The 26,257-nt window shown below is 42.0% G+C and overlaps 1 protein-coding gene across 1 annotated transcript in view; it reads right to left on the bottom strand.

Moving 5' to 3' along the window:
* dnah9l (dynein, axonemal, heavy polypeptide 9 like) overlaps positions 1–26,257 on the bottom strand; it is a 514,436-nt gene that overhangs the window by 448,673 nt on the left and 39,506 nt on the right. Inside the window, exons 9-12 of the mRNA XM_051930607.1 lie at positions 19,601–19,759; positions 16,929–17,012; positions 13,018–13,176; positions 6,921–7,043 (exon numbers count right to left, since the gene is read on the bottom strand). Of these exons, the coding sequence (XP_051786567.1) occupies positions 6,921–7,043; positions 13,018–13,176; positions 16,929–17,012; positions 19,601–19,759 (525 nt within the window). The remainder of the gene's footprint in view (positions 1–6,920; positions 7,044–13,017; positions 13,177–16,928; positions 17,013–19,600; positions 19,760–26,257) is intronic.

Below are 26,257 nucleotides of genomic sequence, written 5' to 3'. Positions count from 1 at the left end.
TGGGAAAAGGATCTCTCACTCAATATCTCAGAAAATGTAGCAATGCAGAGAATTCACTCGAGCTCCATATGTGCAAAGTATATAATTATTCAACTCAAAATTATATATCGAGCACATCTGTCTCATTTAAAACTGTCCAAAATGTTTATAGGGCAAGGATTCAATCTGTGAATGTTGCAATCGAGCTCCAGCCTCACTGGGTCACGTTTTGGGCCTGCACCAAATTAACATCATTCTAAATGCCTATCAGACAGCCTTGGTGTCACAATCCCTCTTAATCTGCTAACAGTTGTGTTTGGTAGGCTCACAGAGGGGCTTAAAGTGGAGAAGGACAAACAAACTGTAATGGTCTTTACTACACTATTGGCATGTAGACTTGTCTTGCTCAACTGGAAGAATCATAACTCACCTCTTTTAAGTCAGTGGGTAACTAATGTTACGGGGCTTGATTTTACCATATAATTTCTGGTATTTTATAATGTCGCTCGTATAAGTCGAATGCAGAAAACTCACGCTATTGGTCCAAGAGATTATGATATGCTAACGCCCACCTGAGAGAGTAACCACGGAGCACTCTGCTGTTGTATTCATTGAGGGTGAAGCAATGCACTGTATCAGCGTGTGCTCCTAACCTCTCTCTCTCTCTATTGTGCCTACGTGACCACACAGTGATACCCAAACTATTACGAAGCAACATTTGCACTGTTTTGTGTTTTGTGTATCTCACATCCTCATACAACTTTATTGTAAGAGCACCCCTTATCTACGATGGAGCATTCGATCAGAAGCAAACATGAAGCTGGTTTAAAATTAAAAGTTGTTGAAGTGGTGAAAGAAATTGGTAACTGTGCTGCTGCAACAAAATTCGATGGTGCCAGTCTGAGAAACTGGTGTGAGATTGGAGGAGGCAAGAAGACTGGAAAAAAAAATATTAAGTTTCGCATTTTTGAACAAGCATATAAGTCGGGGTCTGATTTTATGATTGATTTTTCAGGTTTCAAGACCCGACTTATATGCAAGTTTATACAGTATTTGAAATTGGAAAAAATCTAATTCTCAGGGTCTAAGCAAAACTTTTTTAAAGCCTGCCAGGATATAATAAATAACATTTTAAAATAAACATTTAAATTGAGGTGGAAATGGATTCTCTTCCCTTATTTATTAATTAATTCATTTATTTTTCCTCCCATTAAAGTTTTACTCTGTTGGCCTAGCTCTTTTTCTAATGGGTTGGGGGTTGATCTGATGTGGTAAAATTTGACTTGCTAGTATGAAATGTTATTTGATTTTAATAAATTCAATAAAATGCTTAAAAAAAAATCTCACTCAGAATAACATGAAGGATGTTTGGAAAGGACCGGGCCTCACTGACGGACTCGAGCAATCCAGGGCACAGGTGTTCTAGAAGGGGATGTGGGCGAAGTTAAAGCCTTGAACCAATCTTTGAAAAAATGATTCCCTCCCACTGCCACCTTCTTCCAATGACCAGTCCCAAACACAACATCCCTAAATGGAAGAATAATTTTAGGTTAAGATACCACTCATCTTAAGGAAATAGCATAAAGGCTTAATAAATGTCAGAAACCTGCTCAGGCACACCAGGAAACAACAACAAAATGTACACTGAAATATAAGAATTGGTTTAAAAATACTGAGATGGTCAAGTAAATACGGAATGTACCAGACGAAAATTTGATGTAATATACAAAATGCACTGAAGGATGACTAAGAAATCGGCAAATGTCCTATAAACAACGAGAATGGACAGTTGTTATGTGGACAGAAATTTCAAGGGTGGTGGCAAAAGTCAAAGGTATAAGAAGAACCAGAATATAATATAATAAACTTTTATTTTATATAAATCATTTGGGTGTAAACCAACCAACCAACCAGAGTAAAATATATGCATTGATTGATGCTGTATGTAAATTCAGTAGTTTATAAAATGAACCTCTATTCTTTGTTTCCTCTGACCATTCTGACATTTCTGTAACAGACTGCTTTTGAAGACTGCTCCCTCTGTGGCATTTTGCCGAGGAGTAATTAAAAGACACCACAAACAGCTTTTCTCCTGCCTGATTACTGAATTGTCCTGTTAGAGGATGTTTCTTTCTTTAATAAGAATGTTAAATTTCTACCACACCTACTACATCAACAACTTCTACAACATTAACTGGAAAGGCCGGTGACAAGCCCACCTCTGTCCATAACTGAAGGCCAAGTAAGGAGACAACTGAGGAGGCTATGCTTAGGAAAGGCCACAGGGCAAGATGGAGTCAGTCCTCGAGTTCTGAAGGCCTGTGCTGACCAATTGTGTGGTCTCCTCTGTCGCCTGTTCAGTCTGCCACTATGGCGGCAGAGTGTGGAAACCATCCTGCATTGTTCCTGTCCAAAAGAAGGCAGGCGCCTCTTCACCTGACGGCTACAAACTAGAGGCACTGATGTCTCAAATCAGGAAGACCTTGGAGAGACTGGGCCTGGACGAATCAGGAAAGTGACTACAAGATGTGACAAACGCACATGACAACAGCATAGACAATGTAGACATGGAGTAACATTCAGATGTGTGCAGTGACTAATACGAAACTTGGAGTATCTCTCATTTATTAAGTAGTTTTGGAACAGTGAGTCGTATTCAAAAGTAACAGCAATAACTGAATGCTAGAATCCATGTGACGGGAGCCTTTGAACAGCACTTTACAGTGGAGGTCAAAACGGGGCACAAACAGACTTGTGGTGGCTCAATGGCTTTTATACAGCAGATTGCAATTCAGTGGACGTGGCGATGGCATCGATTGATGTGTGTGAGTGGCGGAGTATTTCTGACCAATTGCTGTTCAGTTTTCTTAAAACATAACATTTATGAAAGAATACCTTAATTAACAAATGAAAAATAACTATGAATACAAGATGACTGATACTAGCTGTTGTGATGTAAGATTTTGCATATAACTTTTTGCATATAACTTGGGGATGTGCCTTCAGCCAGTTTGGCGAGTGTTTCTCTGCTAAAGTCTTTCAACCCCCACAAGAAAGCCATAAAGACATAGGTCTTGGGGGTGGCAGGTTTTAAGATGTTGTATTCCCCCCATTGGTCTGAAGTATGGCTGTTTGGAATTGGCTTGGATCAGAAGCTTTTAAGTGTCCTATTGGCTGTAGGGGTTGGACAGAGAATCTATAAATCTGCTTGTTCAACCACATTCTCTCTCTCTTACTAATCAACATATGATGAAGAAGCATCTCTCTCTTACTAACCTCTGATCATGAAGACCAAACTGATGAACTGAAAGGACAACACAATGGAGACCACAGCTCGGCAGCCATATTTGAACAGGATTGCGGCCTGTTCTGAAGAAAGCTGAGCACCAATGATGCTTTAACTAGAGACATTTTAAATAACTACAAGTCTGTGTGCCGCCTGAAACTACACATCACCATTTAATCAGGTTGTATGGTTGCCAATATTCAAATGTACTTTGCATATTGTTATTATTTATGAATATTATCAATAATACATTATTTTATGTGTAACTTAACGCCTGCTTGTCTTTTACTACACCTAATTGCCTGAAGTTATAGATATAGAAGGGAAGGTGGGGATAAGTTATATACTATAATACCTTAAAAACAGTGGTAAGTCTGTGGGATTAGGCATTCTGACAAAGGCTACTTATTAATAATACAATAGGGGAAAGTAGAGCAATATATTACTCTACCAAGACAAAACACTAGCATAAGTCAATATTAGCCAATGAAAGGAAAAAAGGAACTGAAATAAGTTTCCCTTCTAGATATTCGTATTAGTTTAGACACAGTAATTTGTTAAAATTGAATAAACAAGAAACTCAGAAATTATTTTTTTTGTATAATGGGAATACAAATGGCACACGATGGGCATGGAGATCAGGGGCTTGCTGTGATTGTTCAAGGGGGGCTGGGCACCAGAGATCAGGGACTTAAGCTACTGAAGCCCCCCACCTCCCACTGTCATTCTCCATTTTAAAACCCACTCTGCGTTTGTTTCAGTTACAGCAGCAGCGCCTTTCCTGTGTTGCTAATTAGATCAAACTCAGTTTAGCTGCAGGTTGATAACGTCGGCTCTTTATAATTATCATTTTCTTCAGTTTTATATGTGTATACGCTTCCACCTTCTGTTCATTTCTCAGAAAAGTAACTGTTTTTGTACTGTTAGTTCCCTTACTTAAAGCAGCAGGAGAAGACGCTGCCCTGTGTGTTGTTTGCATTTGCGTCCTGCATGGCATCTGACTGACTTGCACTGGGCATCTGAGAGGCCGGCTGACGACTCGATGAGGAAAAAACACAAAATATCAAAGTTTGGGCAACTGATCTCGAGGTCAGTTTGAAACAGGAAGCTAATTTGTGATGATGAGGTCGCACAGAACGTTTCTCCGTCTTAAGATGGACAAGATCACAAGTTCCTCGGTGCTTTATAACGAGAAATTTTGAAGTTTTCAAACTTCAAGCAGCTCAAGTTAAGTCAACAAAAAAAATTGATCTGTCAAAATTGGTTCAAGGGGTCCAGACAGACCAACAGACATGGGCTTTCAGCATAGGTACTTCGCACATTGTATGTGAATGCGCCTAAGAAAAAGAACAGGCAGAGAAAATGACGAGGGAACAGACAGAAATAACAAAAAATCAGGAGGGGTCTCGACTTTCTTATATACTCAGATATGGGGATGGATGTTTGAGGAGTAAACAACCAGACATTTATTATATTTTTATATTATGTACATTAAAGAACCATCAACAACACGTCAAATTAATAATATATTGGACAATTATTATAAAAGCAGAGTTGAATAAATTAGACTCTGTAGCTGCATGAAGAAAAGGTAAAGTACTACTTCTGGTTAGCGGAAATAGCTAAAAAGTTGATTGAAATCTATGTTTTGGACCTAATACTTGTATGCAAAATTTGCTTGACCAAAGATCTTGTTTACACACACACACACACACACACACACACACACGCACGCACACGCGCGCACACGCACACACACGCACAGACAGACACACAGACATAATTTCAAAAATGGTATTTTCAGACTCAGGGAGGTCTAAAACTTAGAGATTCATCAAAATCTCAAAATAGCATTTTTGGACGATTACAATGCTGTCCCTATACTTCGTTTATGAGAAAGTAAACGGAAAGCATAAAACTGAGCACCATTATGAACAATGCTGCACATCCTCCCTCTGACACAACAACACTGAGGACTTTCAGAAAACGAAATTTTCAACAGAAGTGTGTCAAGAAATGCTACGGGGATCCTTTATAACAATCGCAATACACACTGGGACTGGGACAGCCAGGCCAGAAATCGTCTTCCTTTTTAGTCATTCTGGTGTGTGTTCAGACCGTAGTGTGTGTATATATACATTTATTTATTTATGCTTATATTTAATGCACATCTGTAAAAAGCCAAATTTCCCCCAGGGACAAATAAAGGTGAATATGAACACACACATACATAAATAAATATAAATAAATAAATATAAAGCAGGAGACAGAGCTGGAGGTGTCGGAGTTAAAGAGGTTAAGATTTGCATTGGGTGTGACGAGGATGGACAGGATTAGAAATGAGGACATTAGAGGGTCAGCTCAAGCTGGACGGGAGGGAGACAAAGTCAGAGAGGTTAGATTGTGTTTGTTTGGACATGTGCAGAGGTGAGATAAGGGGTATATTGGGAGAAGGATGCTAAGGATTGAGCTGCCAGGGAAGAGGAGGAGAGGAAGGCCTAAGAGAAGGTTTATGGATGTGGTGAGAGAGGACATGAAGGTGACGGGTGTGACAGAGCAAGATGACAAAGACAGGAAGACATGGAAGAAGATGATCTGCTGTGGCAACCCTTAATGGGAACAACCAAAAGAAGAAGAAGATGAGCACACACATACACTAGCAGTATCAATTTAGCATCACCAAATCTCCTAACCTGCAAGCCTTTAGAAGGAAACCAAAGCACACTGAGGAAACTCACCAGGAAAATATATAAACTCAAGGCAGGGAGCACCCGGGACATAACCCCCTTACCATGAAGCAGCAGCACTACTGTTGTGCCACTGTCCAGCCAAATGTTTAATACTTGCATTACTGTAATGCATTTCACCATGAGAATGATATCAAGCATACATCTTAGTATATAGGAGTCTTCCCTCACTGCTCCTGTCTTTACCCATCCGAATAAGGATCCCATACCCATACTGGATGAGATGCAAGATAATCCTGTCTGGAACTTACAATAACTCTTCCTCTCTAACTGTCGTGCTTCTATAAATTTTCAATTTCCACTTGGGACAAAAAAAAATCTACCTACCTATCTATAGCTAGTAGTCTTCCGGTATTTCCCTTCCATTCAACAGGAAATGGAAACTGTGTTAGTGGCAACGTCATGAGAAAAACCTTCTCATTGTTTATGAACAAACCCAGACCCATGAGGTATGCATGACTTGTGTGTGTGACTCACTCTATCTATCTATCTATCTATCTATCTATCTATCTATCTATCTATCTATCTATCTATCTATCTATCTATCTATCTATCTATCTATCTATCTATCTATCTATCTATCTATCTATCTATCTATCTATCTATCTATCTATCTATCTATCTATCATATAGTCCCTTTCCTATCTATCTGTCTATCTATCTATCTTTCATATAGTGCCTTTCCTATCCTATGTGAAGATAACTGAAATACTTTTTAAGATATTTTGATTACATTTCTAGATACCTTAAAATAAAACCCAGAAAATTTCAAAATACTTTAATTGTATTTTGTATGTAGGTCAGTAGGTCAGATTACCTCCTTCCTGTTCATCCTATCTATCTATCTATCATATAGTGCCTTTCATATCTATCTATCTATCTATCATGTAGCTGACATGTCCTCTCACCCTTTCTATTGCCATTTCCTTGACAGCTTTATCCACAATATTCTTGACTTCGTCCTCCACACGATGCAGTTGCAGAGCCAGTAGGTCTCCCAAGGTGGTGGACTCATCCATGACAAACTGAACCTGAAGAAACAAGAAACAAACAGCAAAATCAGGGGGCATTGAGGACGTTTCCAACTCATTCAAAATAAATGAACATAGTCATAAAAATTATCTTACAAATTTACCTTTTTTAGATTTGCTACTGTAATTAATTGTTGGATGTGCTTAACTCAGGTCTGTCCTTACAGTATGTCTGGGTGGTGTAGTGCTTACCAGTGCTGCTTTATTGAAGCTCAGGGCTCAGATCTGCCCATTTCTATCACCTGTATGAAGTTTACACACACACACGCACACACACACGCACACACACACACACACACTCTTTTATGGGCTTTCCTCTCATAACCTCAAGATGTGCTCAAGTTACGTTCCTTAGCCCTGTATGATGGGATCTCCTGTGCTTGGCTGGTGTCCTGCATGCGCTGTACATAATTTCCAGTCTGATATTCATGTCTGTCTATTAAGTCACATCGGCTAAGGATCTGCACTGGCAATCGGAAGGTTGCCGGTTCGATTCCCGCAAATGCCAATAGGGACTCTGCTCTGTTGGGCCCTTGAGCAAGGCCCTTAACCTGCAATTGCTGAGCCCTTTGAGTTGTGAGAAAAAGCGCTATGTAATTGCAAAAATTATTTATTTATTTATTATTATTATTTGATGAGTTCATTGTTGTTAGTTTTGCCAGTTCATGACTGATTTGAGTGCGAGGGTTGTGTGATATACCAGTAACTGTAAAAATACAGAAAACCCTAAATTTTAAAATGACATGGTACCAGTATTTCAGGGTTTTCAGTACTGAAAGTAAATGTCACACTACTTCTGCTGTTTTCTGCTTAAAGACGTAAATGTAAGTCCCTGTTCTTGCCTTTCATCCACACTACCCCGCAATTTTTAACCCCCAAAACTGGAAACTTTTAAAATCACTCTTCAGAGGGACGTATGTAAACGCCGGCTCCGCATTGCAGTATGGATGGGTGAAAACGAACAGTTTTGAAAACGTGTGATTTGATTGGTCCGTGTGTATTTCATGGCCTTTCCCTGATTGGATCCTGCTCATTACATTTTCTCAGACGCTTTGTTCTCTTAAGATTCGTGCATCACTCTCAATTAACAACTCCACCTCGTCGTCAGTTCAAACAAACCAAAAACAATCCACCATTGCTGTCCTCCATTTATAAATGCAAGCTGCACATGAATGTCTAGCGTGGAGGACTCTTCCTCTCCCTATTTCCACCGATGCGTGCGTGTGCAGTGTAGGCGAATGTCTACGTTTTAGTCTGGGTGGCGATACTGTCGAAAACAATATGAAAATGCTAGTGTGGATGGAAGTTGTTTTTATTTAAAAAGTCGTATTATAAATGACAACCTCGCAGTGTGGCCATAACCTCAGTTGAGGTGCTGACAACTGATTATAATGAGACACTTCAGAAGCTTTGGAAACAGTCACTTCTATTAAACCAAAAGTGAATTAAAGTGCTTAGTAACTTACTCTGGTATAACGGGGATAACTAAGGCAGTTAGATTAGAGCATCGAAAACTGGAGTGTGGATGGAGATCAGCACAGCAGCAGGGCAAAGAGAGCATTAAAAAGTATAAGAAAGCTCTCACTAACTCTCACTCGGACTGTTATTCTGCATTGATAACAACAACAGCATCAACAATGTGTTTCTTGTACAGCCCAATTAACACAAAGAATGCCTCAATGGACTTTAACAGGCCCTGTGCTTTGACAACACCCACCAAGCCCACCCAAGCCCTAAAACAGGGGTGTCCAACTTCAGTCCTGGTGGGCCACAGTGGCTACTGGTTTTCATTCTAACCGTCTTCTTAATTAGTGGGCTTTTTTTGCTGCTGATTAACTCGTTTTGCCTTAATTTTAATTAACTTGACTCACACCCCATAGTTTGTTTTTCTTTAATGAGCAGTGTGGAAGATTACCCTCGGCACTGACAGACAGACAGACACCGTTGGTTCAAGCACCACACACATTTTATTTACACTATTTACAATTGGTATTGTCCCGCACACAACCCAGTGTCTCAACACCAAACACCCTCAAGTCCGAGCCTCTTAAAAGTCCTGCCTTCACTCCTCTCCTCCGAGCTTCGTCCTCTTCCACCCGACTCCGGCTACTGAGTGGTGGCTGCTGTCTCCTTTTATTGGGCACCTGGAAGAGCTCCAGACGCTTGATTGTCGACATCCACCTGCACTTCCAGGTGTGGCGAAACCAGTGCCCAGAAGGGTCCAGCAACTCCTGCTGCAGCACCCCCTGGCGGTGCCTGCGGAACCCCACAGGGCTGTATAGAACTCCAACCTCCATGAAGCCCTGTGGGAGTCCGAGGCACCGCTGCAACCCAGGGAGGCTGCCATCTAGCGTCCAGGGGGAGATACTGGGTTTCCCATCTTTGCTCCCCCGGAAGATATGCTGCAGGGGCGTCCCGGCTGGTGTCACGCACAAGCACATGAGGAGTGGCTTAAAGACCCAACGCGCACCGCGACAAGTCGTGCCAGGGGACAATGGTGGGGTACTAACCTCTCTTTTTATGTTCGCCTAGAAAAAACAAAGCACAGCCGCCATAACTGTTCCCGGAGGACTACTGAATCCAGCCATTTCCGAGTTACTTTCTTACCTCTGGTCCCCTCCTGATGATGTCATCTAGCCATCTATCACCATGGCTTTACCAACATCATTTTACATCACTTCCAGTCCCCCCTTATAAATTGTCCGCCCAGCCATTTTGTTTTTGTTTGTTTTGTTTGAAAACACTGACAAACTTTACTTTACAGTATACGGGGCCTAAAAAACCCCAAACCGTTATGATTGTGGTCTGCTTTTTATTACACCAGGCATGGGCCCCGGCCCCCTGCTACAGCAGCCAAACAATAATGAGATACAAAACAAGCCGCCACATGACCAGCTACTCTGAAAATAAAGAAAGGTGAAAGTCTCAGTCATGTTGGTCTGCTCAGGTCACCAAAACATCTTGACGGTGGTCTTAGGAAAAACAGAAAATCAACAGTCTGCTGCAGCAGAACGAGAGCAGCAACAAGTCCTGATATTCAATAACGGATTTAACAGCAACAATTGGCTTCTAATTAAGAAACTGGTTGGAGTGAAATTGGCCGGAGTTTGACGTTTCAAATTAGCTGGTCATCTGCTGGCTCTCATTTCTGTTTGGCTGCCATTTAATGAAGAAACGAATCAATTCAGAGGACTGAATCCTTAAAAGCAGGGCTATTAAAATGATTGGAAAAGGAGCTAATTAGCAGTGAAAACTGGTCACTGATTAGGGAAAGGGTTAGAATGAAAACCTGTAGCCACTGGGGCCATCCAGGACTAGAGTTGGACACCCAAGCCCTAAAAAGACAAGAAAATTTTCCCAAAGAAAACCCCATGTAGGGAAAAAAATAGGGAGAAATCTAAAGAAATGCAATTCACAAAGTCAAAGTCCAATAATGAACCCTTTAAACTTAGATTCATTGTTTTGTACCCACCAACAGAACAATACAACAGCATTTTTAAAAACCTCATACAATCATTCATATATCCATCCATCCATCCATTTTCCAACCCGCTGAATCCAAACACAGGGTCACGGGGGTCTGCTGGAGCCAATCCCAGCCAACACAGGGCACAAGGCAGGAACCAATCCCGGGCAGGGTGCCAACCCACCGCAGATCATTCATATATTCACTGCTATAAATAAAGTACAGTGTTTTCTTATAATAACGCCTGTAACAGATAGAGGGCGCTATCACTCCCTTGAACCCTTGTTTGAGATGCCAGACACCAGATAAAAGTCCAATATGACTTTATTTTATAATAATAATGTGCACCAAGCACTCTACACTCCACTATACTCATAAATAAACAATAACTACACAATAACCAATCAATCCTCCACTCCCAGACGCGTTGCCACCCTTCCACCCAGCTCAGCTCGCCGCTCTGGAGTTTCTCAGTCTCTTTTATAGTCCGTGACCCGGAAGTGTTTCACCCTCAGTCCGTATGACTTCTTAGCACTTCCGGGTCAGATCAAAAGTTCTCTTTTCATCCCGGAAGCACGTCATTCCTCCTGTCACCTTGACTAGATAGATAGATAGATAGATAGATAGATAGATAGATAGATAGATAGATAGATAGATAGATAGATAGATAGATAGATAGGCTTGGAGGTGTTGGCCGGAATATATGGCCGGCAATCCCACACACGCCATACACCCCAAACCCATGTTGTAATGTTTTTCTAGCAACCCTCAAAGATGGCCGAAGTGCTGCATCACCGAAAGATCTGAAGGCATTCTTGAGTGTCCCGATTCAATGTTGGACAATTTGATGGCCAGCCTATTATCTACAAAACCAGAGGTGTGTTTAAGCTTCAACATGACACCACATTCTACTTTGTCTTTTCCACTTTCAGAATTTCTTTTTTTTTGCATGGAAAGATGTTTTTGAATCTTGAAACTATTGGTGTTGTACTTTGGACATTCAGAATAATTTCTATACCGACTGTATATGATCTGACACAGCAGGATCTGCCCTTCAGAATGATACAGTATACAGTGGGTATAGAAAAGAATCTCCCACTTTAAAATATTCCCATTTTTTTTTTGCTTTACAGCCTTAAATGAAAACACACAAACCAATATTTTTCCAGCTCTACTTAGTCAATGCAATCTATAACATCGAAGTGAAAGATATCACAACTACAGTTCAGAAGAATTTTAAAAGATAAAACCCTTTTGAATTAAAGCTGAAAGTCTACACCTCAGTCACACCCTGATTGCTTCGTTTCAAATCCATTGTGGTGGCACACAGAACCAAAAGTATGAAAATCGCATCACTGTCCAAAATACGACTGTATTTGTACAGGGCGGCACGGTGGCGCAGTGGGTAGCGCTGCTGCCTCGCAGTTGGGAGACCTGGGGACCTGGGTTCGCTTCCCGGGTCCTCCCTGCGTGGAGTATGCATGTTCTCCCCGCGTCTGCATGGGATAGGATATAACGGGTTAGATAATGGATGGATGAATAATGATCTTCTTCTTTATTCGGCTTCTCCTATTAGGGGTCGCCACAGCAGATCATCTTCTTCCTTATCTTTCTGTCTTCTCCATCTTGTTCTGTCACTCCCATCACCTGCATGTCCTCTCTCAACACATCCATAAACCTTCTCTTAGGCCTTCCTCTTTTTCTCTTCCCTGGCAGCTCTATCCTTAGCATCCTTCTCCCAGTATACCCAGCATCTGTCCTCTGCACATGTCCAAACCAACGCAATCTCATCTCTCTGAATTTGTCTCCCAACTGTCCAACCTGAGCTGACCCTGTTTCCTGCCTTGCATCCTGTATTGGCTGGGATTGGCTCCAGCGGACCCCCGTGACCCTGTAGTTAGGATATAGCGGGTTGGATAATGGATGGATTGGATAAAGGAGCCACATAAAGAATAGAGGATCCACTCTGGGGCGGCACGGTGGTGCAGTGGGTAGCGCTGCTGCCTCGCAGTTGGGAGATCTGGGGACCTGGGTTCGCTTCCCAGGTCCTCCCTGTGTGGAGTTTGCATGTTCTCCCCGTGTCTGCGTGGGTTTCCTCCGGGCGCTCCGGTTTCCTCCCACAGTCCAAAGACATGCAGGTTAGGTGGATTGGCAATTCTAAAATTGGCCCTAGTGTGTGTCCTGAAGTGGGTTGGCAGGATTGTTTCCTGCCTTGTGCCCTGTGTTGGCTGGGATTGGCTCCAGCAGACCGGATTCAGCGGGTTAGAAAATGGATGGATGGATGTATTTGTACAACGCAGAATTTTGAGTGAAGAATGATGAAGTTATAGCCAGTTAAATCAAAGCAGCAGAAAATGGTCAAAAATGAGTTTAAAGGGTTAATATTTTCTGTTCTGCTGCTGAATTTATCACAAAACCCTGTTTATACAGCAAGGACTCCAACTGAATGCAGCATCATTACAATTATGTATACCAAGTAAGACCATTCAAATTAAAAATGGTTGTTACCCCAGTGGCATTCATCAGCTGCTGCCAATGCCTCTCTCTGACTGCTGGGTTCTGCAGTTCATTGACGGCCCGTAAAGAGGTCAGGAGGTTCTTCACACAGGACTCCAGCCCGGTGTAGACGTCCCAAACCCGAGCTTCCTTATCGAGAGTTTTCATCTCCTGAACAGTAAGGAAAAAACGACAGGTCAGTCACATTGTGGACATAGGTGGAGCTGCTGAGCACTGTCAAGTGGCACTTCTGAAGTGACTTATTAACAGATTCTCAATTCAGTCATTTATTTCAATATTTTATTAATATAATCTTTTGAAATTCTTAAAGGATGATGCATCATTTTTGCAGGGCAGGCTGCATGAAGAAGAATCATTTAATAGAATTTTAGGATTGGGTGTGCAGTGCCTTGAACCACCACCAGGTGGAGCATTGGAAGCTCATATTGAGAATTTGTGCCACACCCAGAGAGGACCTTGTGATGGTCCGGGTGGGCTCCATGCTCCTTGTGGCTGCCGTGAGCTTCTTCAGCCCGAAACCGTCGATAGTCATGAACCGAGATGAGGGCACACGCCTTCAGCAAGGTGTTAGTGCAAAAAGTCTCAAGTGCTTTTATTAAAACTAAACAGAAAACAGCGTTGAAAAGTGCCGTGATTCAGACCACACTCTTCAATAAATAAATAATTCATAAAACAAGTGAATGTGGTGGTTAAAAACGAGCTAATAACTAATCCTTAAAAATACTGGGCAGTAAATCTATGTTCTTAAAACAGAATACGAGCTACGGTGCCTCCTCTCCCAAGCTTGCCCTCTTCGGATCTCACAGGACGAGTGGACGTCAACCAGCAGGCACAGACAATTCTGAATCCTGGCCCTGTGTACCCACTGCCAATCCCTTGGCATTCCACAGGGCATCGCTCCAAATCTGTTACTACTACCATGCCATACCCTCAACATCTGTGGGGGCCTTCACAGAGCACATGGTCGCTCTCCTGCTCTGTAGGGTGCTTAACAGATGCAACCCACAGACCCCTTTTGGGGGTTCACTTTCCCATCCACTTGCTTCCTCTGTCTTGCTCCGGCTCTATCACTTCCTGCCTTTCTCTCTCTGTCCTTTTCTTTAAATTCCTTAAGGCTAAGGGTCAATGTATCTGTGTTGTCCATCCGGTTGCTACGTCTCTGTCACTCCAACAGGTGGCACATCACAATAATGTGTAGTAATAAAATGCGTCGCATTTGCTTTCCAACAGATGGCGTGTCACAAACATCATTCTTACGAATCCCATAGGAAATGGCATATATTGTAACTGAGACGTATGCATTGCATTTGTCATTCCAACAGATGATGCATGACTGTTATGGAGGTTGGACGCATGCACTGATACACACACGACAAACCACCTCAGGATCCCAAATCAGGACCTGATTGCAGCCGTGGAACAGGTGACACCTCAGTACCACTCTAGTTCGAAAGAAGTGGAGATTCATATTTAATATTTTGAAAATTGTTTGTAAATTGTCATTTAAGACTTAATAGGGTGGCACGTCCCACTTGGTGGAGACCCTGCAGCAAACTTGGAACAAGCGGGGGGGGGGTTATCTTGAGAACACCTAGGAATTCATAAGGGAAACCTGGAATCTATAGCTGAGAGTATGGAACAGGCCAATGACAGCTCAATCAAAACCCACATTGTGGTACACAGTGGGCAATTGGAGGACAAATGGATTAGGTACACATCATCAAAGAATTTGGGGGGTCCCTTCAGAGATTTTGTAAGCAATAAAGTATGTGGTACATGTAAAGGTCCGGAGAGGTCCCTGATAGGTGCAACACTTCATAGCACGGCGGAGTAGGGATTGTGAAGAATAGCCTTAAGTACTGTACCTCATTATTTAGAAGAAAAAACAAAATGCAACCCGTCAAAGCCCCCTAATTTTGTGCATTTCGCACTGTGGCCAATAGCAGGTGCCACTGAGCTCCGAACCCCAGACACAATCACACACACACGTTTCACAAAGGATGTGTTTACTTAACACAACTACCTTTCCCCAGGCATCCTTTCTCCCTTTTCCCTTGACTCCTCTACTCCACCCTGGCGAGTGTTCATTTATTTTTAATAAATTTGCAAAAACCTCAAGTAAACTTTTTTCACGTTGTCATTATGGGGTGTTGTGTGTAGAATTCTGAGGGAAAAAATGAATTGAATCCATTTTGGAATAAGGCTGTAACATAACAAAATGTGGAAAAAGTGACGCGCTGGGAATACTTTCCAGATGCACTGTATAGTATTGTACTTTATAACTTCTCGTCACCTTCCCTTCTTCATTTATAACCTCAGGCAATTAGGTGTAGTAAAAGACAAGCAGGAGTTAAGTTACAATTTAAATAATGTATTATTGATAATATTCATAAATAAGAGCAATATGCAAAGTACATTTGAATATTGGCAACCATACAACCTGATAAATGCTGATGTGTAGTTTCAGGTGGCACACAGACATGTTATTTACTTATAAATGTCTCCAGTTCATTTGTGGTCAGCTTTCTTCGGAACAGGCCGCATGCCTGTCTCAATATGGCTGTTGAGCTGTGCTCTCCATTGTGTTGTCCTTTTCAGTTCATGGTGTGTGTGATGGTCTTTCATCACTTTGATAAGAGAGAGAGTTGGATAAAGCAAGCAAATTTATAGGTTTTCTGTCCAACCCCTACAGCCAATAGGACGCCGTGGTACTTAAAGGCTTTTGATACAAGCCAATTCCAAACAGCCATACTTCAGACCAATGGGGGGACAGAACACCTTCACACCTGCCACCCTCCAAACCAGGTGTTAAGGTAAAGCTTGGCAGTTTGGCAGCCTGGCTTTCCTATGAGGGTTGACTGGAAGTCCTGCAGAGAAACATTAGCCAAACTTGTTTGAGGCACTTCACCCCAACCCTGTCGTAAAATGATAAAGAGACTCGGTCCTGAAAGGGGAGAAGGGGTTCTTAAACCATCAAACCATTGCTGTTATTATCAATAATGTAACACTAATATTACATTGCTTTGTCTAAGTTACAAATAAAGACATAGAAAATATTTATCAACTTGTATGCAAAATTTCACATCACAACATGACCTAATCAATAAATAGAGCGCAGAGGACACTTTCTTTCTTGCAAAAACACTAACATGACAAGGTTTTTTGCTTCTTGCGAGGTTTAGATCAAGAATAATGATTGATGCTTTCTCCTGCCTGTGTGTTATTCCTTAAATCGGGACATTCCAGTTGGGGGGATCTGTTTCAAATTCTTTTCTTCCATACTTGACCCGTACCCCCAATATGTAGGTAGCAGCATTTTAGGGCAACGCTACCTCTGTGGATACCTGCAAGGCATGCTGGGAACTGTAGTCCCATAGGGCAACCTTGTCGGGTTCTGTGTGTGCCACCTGGGGGTGCTGTTAGGATATGTGATCCCTACTTGACCCAGAAGTGTTTCCAACAGGCTAAGATGGGTCCAAGATAGAAGAAGACGAGTATGGAGGACGGATGAAGCTCACCTGGGTGGAATGGAGGAGAAGAAAGTGAGAATTGTGTTGTGTTTATATCACTTTTGAAGCCTTTTTGAAAGATATTTGTGTAAATAACACAGGTTCTATATTTATATCAGGACTTGTGTTGGTGAGGTTGTGATAGGGGCTTCTGGTGCTGCAACGCCCCCTACTGGGCACAATGGTCACTTCATAAAGTGACTGCTTAAGAGGGATTTTGAGAAACGCACAATAAATTAGCTTGAATGTTACAAAGGTGAATTTTAAAATGATTTCAAATGAGTGGGCGGCTTTTTATGAACATTTCAGGGATTACGCTTCCCGAAAGCGACGAATCTTAGCGATTAACAAGCAACTTCAACAACCAGCAAAGGGGTAAAAATTTCAGAGAACCTTTGCGAATCGCCGCAGCTCCATGTCCATTTGCTCAACGTTTATTTCCTTCCATGGAGTTTTTGTCCAGTCGTCAATGCTAGTCTGGAAAAAAAAAAACAAGTCATAGTGAACATTCTTTACTTTCCACCACATTAATATAAATTACAGACCTTAACCATCCCATATTTAGATTATTTCAAGAACTCATTAAATGTGCTACCTTAAAACACTGAAAGCCAAGCTTACTTTGGGCTTTGCGGGTCTACTTTTATTTTTCAGGCCTGTTTATTTTTTATTTTTTGTGAGCTTTGCTTCAGAACAGTCAGTTAATTTTGTTTTTTTAAAATGACTACAGCCTGACTTTTTGACTCTTCATTTGGTTAAACCTGACTTTGTGCCATCATCTCCTGCTCTAAAGCCCCTTGTGTTTGTGTGGAGCCAACCAAACACCATCGTGTGTCATGAAGTAGGAGTCCAACGCACTAAAGAGTTCCAAAGCACTCCCAATAACGCCCACTAGAGGGGGATTACACTGTCAAACCCCAGCTAGTAAAAAAAAGAGAGAGAGAGAGGTTAGGAGCACACGCTCATACAGCGCATTGCCGCACCCACCATACGACCAACCAACTCAGGATCCAGATTAGGACCCCAGTGCAACCATGCAACGGGTGACACCTCAGCACCACACTGGTTCAGATGGTGACTGGAGTGCCAATTCTGCCACCAACTCCCAAGTTTTTCCCTGCAGGTTGGAGGGCCTACTTGCTGGGATGGATGCAGATTAACGTCAGACCCAGGACGGAGCAATTGCAGGTTAAGGGCCTTGCTCGAGGGCCCAACAGAGCAGAGTCCCTTTTGGCATTTACGGGATTCGAACCGGCAACCTTCCGATTGCCAGTGCAGATCCCTAGCCTCAGAGCCACCACTCAAGGGGCAAGCATGAAATCTACAACCTTGCTGTGTAAAGTGTAAATAAAAACAGAATATAATGAAATGCAAATATCATAAACCCGTATTTTATTCACAATAGAACATACAAAACATATCAAATGTTTAAACAGAGAAAATGTACCACTTTAAGAAAAAAAGAAGGTCATTTTGAATTTGATGGCTGCAACACGTCTCAGGGCCAGGGCCGTGTTTACCACCGTGTAGCATCCCCTCTTCATTTAACAACGTCTGGGAACTGAGGAGACTCGTTGCAAGCAGAGCTTCAAATACCAGTCATCGTCCAACCTGCTATATCCTAACACAGGGTCACGGGGTCTGCTGGAGCCAATCCCAGCCAGTCACAGGGTGAAAGGCAGGAACAAACCCCGGGCAGGGTGCCAGCCCACCGCAGGACACACACACTAGGGACAATTTAGGATCACCAATGTACCTAACCTACATGTCTTTGGACTGTGGGAGGAAACTGGAGCAAATACAGAAGTGGCATAAATTAAAATGTTCCTAATGATCTTGCATTCTGTAATTCATGTTGCACTGATATAATAATGTTTGCATTTTTATTTTTAGTACTGAATTTAATTTTTCAATTACTAGACCTAAAATATAAGTGAAGGGATAAACGGTAAGATAACTCAGGTAGTCCAAGATGATCATATCATTCTTTACAAACCCAAAAGCCAAACAAATCCCCCCCACCCCCCAACTTGTTCTTATATTGGGTAACACAAATGAAATCCAGGCCCTGAAACGTATTTCACACCAAATACAGGCAACACACCCAAAAATATACCCGTTTTCATAACAGTTTTAATCGTATCCCCCTAACGTTTTTTTGAATGGAGCCCACTAATACCAACTTGTTCTTTTTTAATTAATGATATGTCATAGTGGGATTACATAAGTATCTATCTATCTATCTATCTATCTATCTATCTATCTATCTATCTATCTATCTATCTATCTATCTATCTATCTATCTATCTATCTATCTATCTATCATATAGCGCCTTTCAAATCTATCTATCTATCTATCTATCTATCATATAGCGCCTTTCAAATCTATCTATCTATCTATTATATAGTGCCTTTCATTTCTATCTATCTATCTCTTATATAGCGCCTTTCAAATCTATCTATCTATCTATCTATCTATCTATCTATCTATCTATCTATCTATCTATCTATCTATCTATCTATCTATCTATCTATCTATCATATAGCGCCTTTCAAATCTATCTATCTATCTATCTATCTATCTATCTATCTATCTATCTATCTATCTATCTATCTATCTATCTATCGCGCCTTTCAAATCTATCTATCTATCTATTATATAGCACCTTTCAAATCTATCTATCTATCTATCTATCTATCTATCTATCTATCTATCTATCTATATGCATTTTTTATTATACCTACTTAACTTTTATCGACATTTATCGAACTTTATATTTATTTTTCTAGTATCAGAATGTAGTTTAAGTTCATTTGTTTTGGTTTCAATAGATGTATTTTTCATATTTTAGATTCGTTTTCTTTTTTTCACATCTTCACGCCCCCCTTTTTGTTACTTTGCGCCCCCCTAGGGGGGCCCGCCCCACAGTTTGAGATCCACTGCGTTGACCGATGTGTTCAGTCTCCTTCTAGCATGAAAATAATAAACTCAGACCCCCAGCACTCACCATTCACACAGACCCACAGCTATAGCCAACCATAAATGTTCATCCGTAGTCCGTTACCTGCACAAAGATGGCCATGTCCCACACGGACTTGAGCAGGATGATGTCTGAGCGGCACTGCCGGAGCTGCTTGTAGTCTGGCACGCTGACTTCAAACAGGTCTGCCGTGTCTTGCAGCTTCTGCATTTCCGTCTCCATTTTCGCGATATTCCTCTGAGTCTGAAAAGCAAAAGAAGCACAAGAAGAGCCATAGAAACGCAATATCCGTCTGTCCATCCACCCCTGTTATAAAGCTGTTTTATCCCAGCAGGCAGTGTGGCGCAGTGGTTAAGGCTTTGTACTTCAAACTCTGAGGTTGTGGCTTCAAATCCCTCCACTGACCCTCAGCAAATCACTTCACCCGCCTGGGCTCTAATTGGAGATAAGAAAAGAAATGTAACACGTTGAATCATAAGTCACTTTGGATAAAGGCATCGGCCAAATAAATAAATGAAAATGAAATGTAAATCCTAAGCAGGGAAACTGGGAACCCTAACCAGAAGTTACGCGGCCATACAGAAGAGCCCATGGATGGGAGACCACTGAAGCATTCCAGCTTCTCAAGGTAGCGGTCGAGGTTTAGTACTAAATAACCGAAGGCCTGCTATTAAGGTTGTGGAAGTCAGGCAGGCACAGTGACACAAGTCCTAAGCACACACGCTATTATTTCTTTTCTTTGTTGCCTTTACAGCACACAGTGCACAAATCACCCCCAAATATTGCAGGCAGTCAGTCCCTTCTTCCTTTCTTTATCCTCCCTCTTCTTCTGCGTCTGCACTCTATTCTCCACAAGCTTTGTCCTCCTCCTCCCGACTGGCTCTTGAGTGGCGGTGACTGGCTCTCTTTATAGGTCAGATTATCTCAGGGCACAACGTGAGCTACCACAGCTATGCTGATGACACACAGCTGTATTTATCAATAGCACCTGATGACCCCGATTCTCTTGATTCACTAACACAATGTCTGACTTGTATCTCAGAATGGATGAATAGTAACTTTGTCAAGCTAAATAAAGAGAAAACTGAAATTTTAGTGATTGGCAATAATGGATACAATGAGGCTATTAGAAATAAACTGGATACATTAGGATTAAAAGTCAAGACAGAGGTAAAAAGCTTAGGGGTAATTGTTGACTGTAATCTGAATTTTAAATCGCATATTAATCAGATCACTAGGACAGCATTTTTCACTTAAACATAGCAAAAGTTAGACCTCTTATATCATTGAAAGATGCTGAGAAATTAGTTCACGTGTTTGTTTTCAGTCGACTAGATTACTGTAACGCACTCCTCTCAGGACTACCCAAAAAAGACATCAATCAGTTGCAACGAGTGCAGAATGCAGCTGCTAGAATCCTAACCAGGAAAAGAAAATCTGAGCACATCTCTCCAGTTTTGATGTCACTACACTGGTTACCTGTGTCATTCAAGATTGACTTTAAAATTCTGCTTATGGTTTACAAAGCCTTAAATAATCTCGCCCCATCTTATATAGCGGGATGTCTGACATCTTATATTCCAAATCGCAACTTCAGATCCTCAAATGAGTGTCTCCTTAGAATTCCAAGAGCAAAACTAAAAAGAAGTGGTGAGGCGGGCGGCCTTCTGCTGTTATGCACCTAAAATCTGGAATAGCCTGCCAGTAGGAATTCACCAGGCTAATACAGTGGAGAACTATAAAAAACTGCTGAAAACACATTACTTTAACATGGCCTTCTCATAACTTCACTGTAATTTAATCCTGATAGTCTGTATATCCAATTCATTATAATACCGTATTTTGCGCACTATAAGGCGCACTTAAAAGCCTTTAATTTTCTCAAAAATCCACGGTGCACCTTTAAATTCGGTGCGCCTTATGTGTGCACTGAGTTCCAAAATCTGTAAAAATGTTGTGCATTTTAGTAAGCACTCCACTTGATTGACTGTCGGACCATTTCCTGCCGACATAGGAACGTAGTAATACGTACACTGGCAGCGATAAACCAATTGCAGAACATTACGTAAAGCCACGTACAGACGTACGCTTACCTCCGCCACGCCTACGGCAGGTAGGTATATTGTACTAGTGGTGCGCTGCGAAACAACATTTGTTTGGCTAAGGACCCTGAAAATGGCATCAGAGAAGAGACATGCTTACGATGCACAATTCAAACTACAGGCTAACAGTTACGCGGTTGTAAATGGGAATAGAGCAGCAGCGAGAGAATTTAAAATCAATGAATCTATGGTTCGGAAGTGGAGGAAGCAGGAGAATGAATTGCGCCAAGTTAAAAAGACAAAACAGAGTTTCCGCGGGAACAAGGCGAGGTGGCCAGAGTTGGAAGACCAACTTGAACAACAGATTCTTGAACAAAGAGCAGCCGGGAGAAGCGTCTCTACAGTCACCATTCGACTGAAGGCAATAACGATAGCACAAGACACGAAGCTCGAACACTTTCAAGGAGGTCCGTCTTGGTGCTTTCGTTTTATGAAAAGGCGCCATCTCGCCATCCGCGCACGAACTACCGTGGCGCAGCAACTGCCAGCAGATTACAAAGAAAAGCTGACCATCTTCCGCACCTACTGCAGCAACAAGATTACTGACAAAAAAATCCAGCCCAACCACATCACCAACATGGACGAGGTCCCTCTCACTTTTGACATCCCCGTGAACCATACTGTGGAGAAAAAGGGGACCAGCACAGTATCCATACGCACCACGGGGCATGAGAAGTCGGCTTTCACTGTTGTTCTTGGTTGCCACGGTAATGGACAGAAACTACCACCTATGGTCATTTTTAAGAGGAAGATGCTGCCAAAAGAAAAGTTTCCAGCCGGAGTCATCGTTAAGGCCAATCCAAAGGGCTGGATGGACGAGGAAAAAATGAGAAAGTGGCTGAGAGAGGTGTATGTGAAGAGACCGGGCGGGTTTTTCCATGCATCACCGTCTTTGTTGATCTGCGACTCCATGCGTGCCCATATCACCGCTACTGTGAAAAAACAAGTGAAGCAAATGAATACGGAGCTTGCCATCATTCCGGGAGGATTGACAAAAGAACTCCAATCGCTGGACATCGGTGTAAACAGGGCGTTCAAAGTGAAGTTGCGAGCGTCATGCGAACACACCTTTACTAAGACTGGGAGGCAGCGCCGGGTGAGTTACGCCACCATATGTGAATGGATTGTGGATGCCTGAGCTAAGGTGTCTGCTTCGACTATTGTCCGAGCTTACGCGAAAGCTGGAATCATTGCTGAACAGCCACCCGGCAACGAGACTGACTCCGACAATGACGAGAGGGAAACCGGAATGTTTGATGGCGAACTTGCCCATCTGTTCAATTCAGATACAGAAGGTGAGGACTTCGATGGATTTGTGACAACAGACTGATCAAAAAACAATGTGAGTGTTTTTTTAAATACGTAGTAGAATAAGGTTTAACTAAACTCATTGTTTTGCTTCTGTTACCTTGTTTTTGCATGCGCCGAATAATACGGTGCGCCTTATGTATGGCTTAACTACAGAAATAAGCCCCGCAATTGAGAGTGCGCCTTTCAATCCAGTGCGCCTTATGGTGCACAAAATACTGTAACTATCCATGGTAGCTGTAAAATCTGTACCCCTACTCTCTCTTCTGTTTCCTTTTCCGGTTTCTTTGTGGTGGTGGACAAGCCACCACCATCTACTTAAAGCAACGTGATGTTCCAACAGTGATGGATTAAAAGCCAGAAGCCTGTATGACCATCATCATCAAGTCCTTCCGTGAGAACCCTAAATACATAGAGGACTATTTCATTTATGTTAGGTAGAATGCCCAGAGGGGACTGGGTGGTCTCGTGGCCTGGAACCCCTACAGATTTTATTTTTTTCTCCAGCTGTCTGGAGTTTTTTTTTTGTTTTTTCTGTCCACCCTGGCCATCGGACCTTACTCTTTTTCTATGTTAACTAATGTTGTCTTATTTTAATTTCTTATTTTGTCTTTTATTTTTTTTTTCTTTTCTTCATTATGTAAAGCACTTTGAGCTACTTTTTTTGTATGAAAATGTGCTATAGAAATAAATGTTGTTGTTGTTGTTGTTATAGGGCACCTGGAAAGACTCCAGTTGTCCAATGAGCTTCTTCTGGGTGTGGCAGAAGTGTGGCCCTCTGTCAGAATGGGGGAGAAACTGTCCCTGGAAATACTCTCTTCCTCCTGGTCCTTCCATGGTCAGGGCGTCCCAGCCAGGCAAGGACTCTGGCCATCCACCACAAAGGAATAACATCTAAGACACAAACATCTCCAGCAGAGGCCTGTCCTGATTTATAGACAGGGTGGATAGCGAGGGGTAAACACAAGGGAGAAAATCCCTGAGACACAGGTTACAGTTGGTCCAGAATGCTGCCACTCGTTTTCTGGTTGGGGCAAGAAAGTCTGACTCTGTTTCTCCTATTTTAGCTTCTTTACACTGGCTGTCTGTCAGTTTTCGAATTGATTTTAAAATCTTGCTGCTAGTTTTTAAATCTTTACATGGGCTTGCTCCTGCCTATTTATCTGAACTGTGTGTTTTACATCAGCCATCTAGAGTGCTTAGATCTTCTGGTCAGCTGTCTCTGGTTGTCCCTCGTACCAAGTGTAAAACTAAGGGGGACAGACAGGGCTTGTGCAGCTGCTGCTCCTCGCCTGTGGAACTCTTTACCTCATCACATAAAGGAGTCGTCTACAATTGAACTGTTTAAAGCAAAATTAAAGACTCCTTTCTACTCACTTGCATTCCGTGACCTTCAGTAATACTGATGGTTTCCTCATTGTGATTATATAACATCACTTCTATTTATTATTTATTTTATTTTTATTTATGTTCATATATTTTTATGGGCGGCACAGTGGCACAGTGGGTAGCGCTGCTGCCTCACAGTTAGGAGACCCGGGTTTGCTTCCCGGGTCCTCCCTGCGTGGAGTTTGCATGTTCTCCCCATGTCTGTGTGGGTTTCCTCCCACAGTCCAAAGACATGCAGGTTAGGTGCATTGGTGATCCTAAATTGTCCCTAGTGTGTGCTTGGTGTGTGGGTGTGTGTCCTGTGGTGGGTTGGCGCCCTTCCCGGGGTTTTTTTCCTGCCTTGCGCCCTGTGTTGGCTGGGATTGGCTCCAGCAGACCCCTGTGACCCTGTAGTTAGGATCTAGCAGGTTGGATAATGGATGGATGGATGGATATTTTTATTTCTATTTATGTTATTTGTTTGTTTTTCTTTTATTCTATTATTGTAAAGCACTTTGGCCACAGCATTCCTATGTTGTTTTAAATGTACTATATAAATAAATTGACATTGACATTGACATTAATGGAGAGTGCAATACACCGCCATACTGAAAAGAGCGGAGAACTTTAAATAATTGATGATCAGTGGGAGCCTGAGATGAAGAATTAGACACAGAGATAACCCATGGAGTGCAGTGTGGATGGAACGATTGGAGGAAGGTATCAGGAGTATTGTGTGATCAAAGAATTAAGGTGAAGGTTAAAGGTCAGGTTTTCAAGACCAGCAACGATGTATGGAGCTGAGAGCTGGGCAGTAAAGGGAGTGTAGGAGAAGAAGTTGGATGGTGACAGCAATGAGAATGTGGAGTTACAAAGAAGAACAGAATAAGAAATGAGACCATCAGAGGTACAACAAAAGTGGGAGAGACATAATAAATAATAAGTTACATTTATTGAGCACCTTTCACAAACCCAAGGTCACTTTACATACAGAGTATAAAAAAAAATGACACAGATGACAAATGTTTGTAGAAGAGGAAAGTTTTCAGTTGAGATGTAAAAGTGCAGAAAGAGGAGCAATCTCGGAGAGACTAAGGAAGAGAGTTCCAGAGTTGAGGGGCCATAGCACTGAAGAAGCTGCCTGCCTCCCAGGGTGGAGAGTCTGGTGTGTGGGACAGTAAGGAGATGACTGAGCAAGGACCTGAGAGAGGAACAAGGAGTGTGACAAGCTGAGTGAGGTAGAGAGGGGCAAAGGTTATGTAAGGCCTTGAAGGGGAGAAGCAAAATCTTGAAGTTAATCCTTGATGGAACCAGTAACCAGTGAAGAACAGGGGAGATGTGAGCAGAACACTTTGTGTGGCTGCGGAGTTCTGAATGTCCTGTAGCTTCTGTATCAATTTTTCAGGGAGGCCAATAAAGAGGGAATTACAGTAATCAATACAAGACATTATGAAAAACAATGGACCAGAGTCTGAGCATCATTAAAGGCCAGAAATGGATGTATGGGGGAAATATGATTGAGATGATAGAATGAAATTTTGGAAAGAGACCTAATGTGTAGCTCAAAGTTAAGTGATGAATCAAACAAAACACCAAGACTTCTGACATCAGGAGCAGGTTTGACAAGTGGACCATCAACAGAAATAGAGAAATTGAATGCTTTAGAAAGTTGGGATTTTGGACCTACCAGTAACACTTCAGTTTTATTGGCATTAAGTTTGAGAAAGTGATTTTCCAGCCATAGCTTAAGATCAGTGATGCAGTCAGTGAGTGTGCTGGGAGGTGAATCTGTAGGGGAGTCTGTACTAAGATATAACTGTATATCGTCTGCATAACAGTGGAAGTTAAGGCCATGTCTGTGAATAATCTGACCCAAAGGAAGGATGTAAAGTAGAAATAGTAATGGCCCAAGGACTGGACCCTGAGGGACATCTAAAAAAGTACAGGATTGAAGTGCTATGGA

Source organism: Erpetoichthys calabaricus, chromosome 8, assembly GCF_900747795.2.
Source record: "Erpetoichthys calabaricus chromosome 8, fErpCal1.3, whole genome shotgun sequence".
NCBI classification, from domain to species: domain Eukaryota; kingdom Metazoa; phylum Chordata; class Cladistia; order Polypteriformes; family Polypteridae; genus Erpetoichthys; species Erpetoichthys calabaricus.
This window is presented reverse-complemented; position numbering and strand designations above follow the sequence as displayed.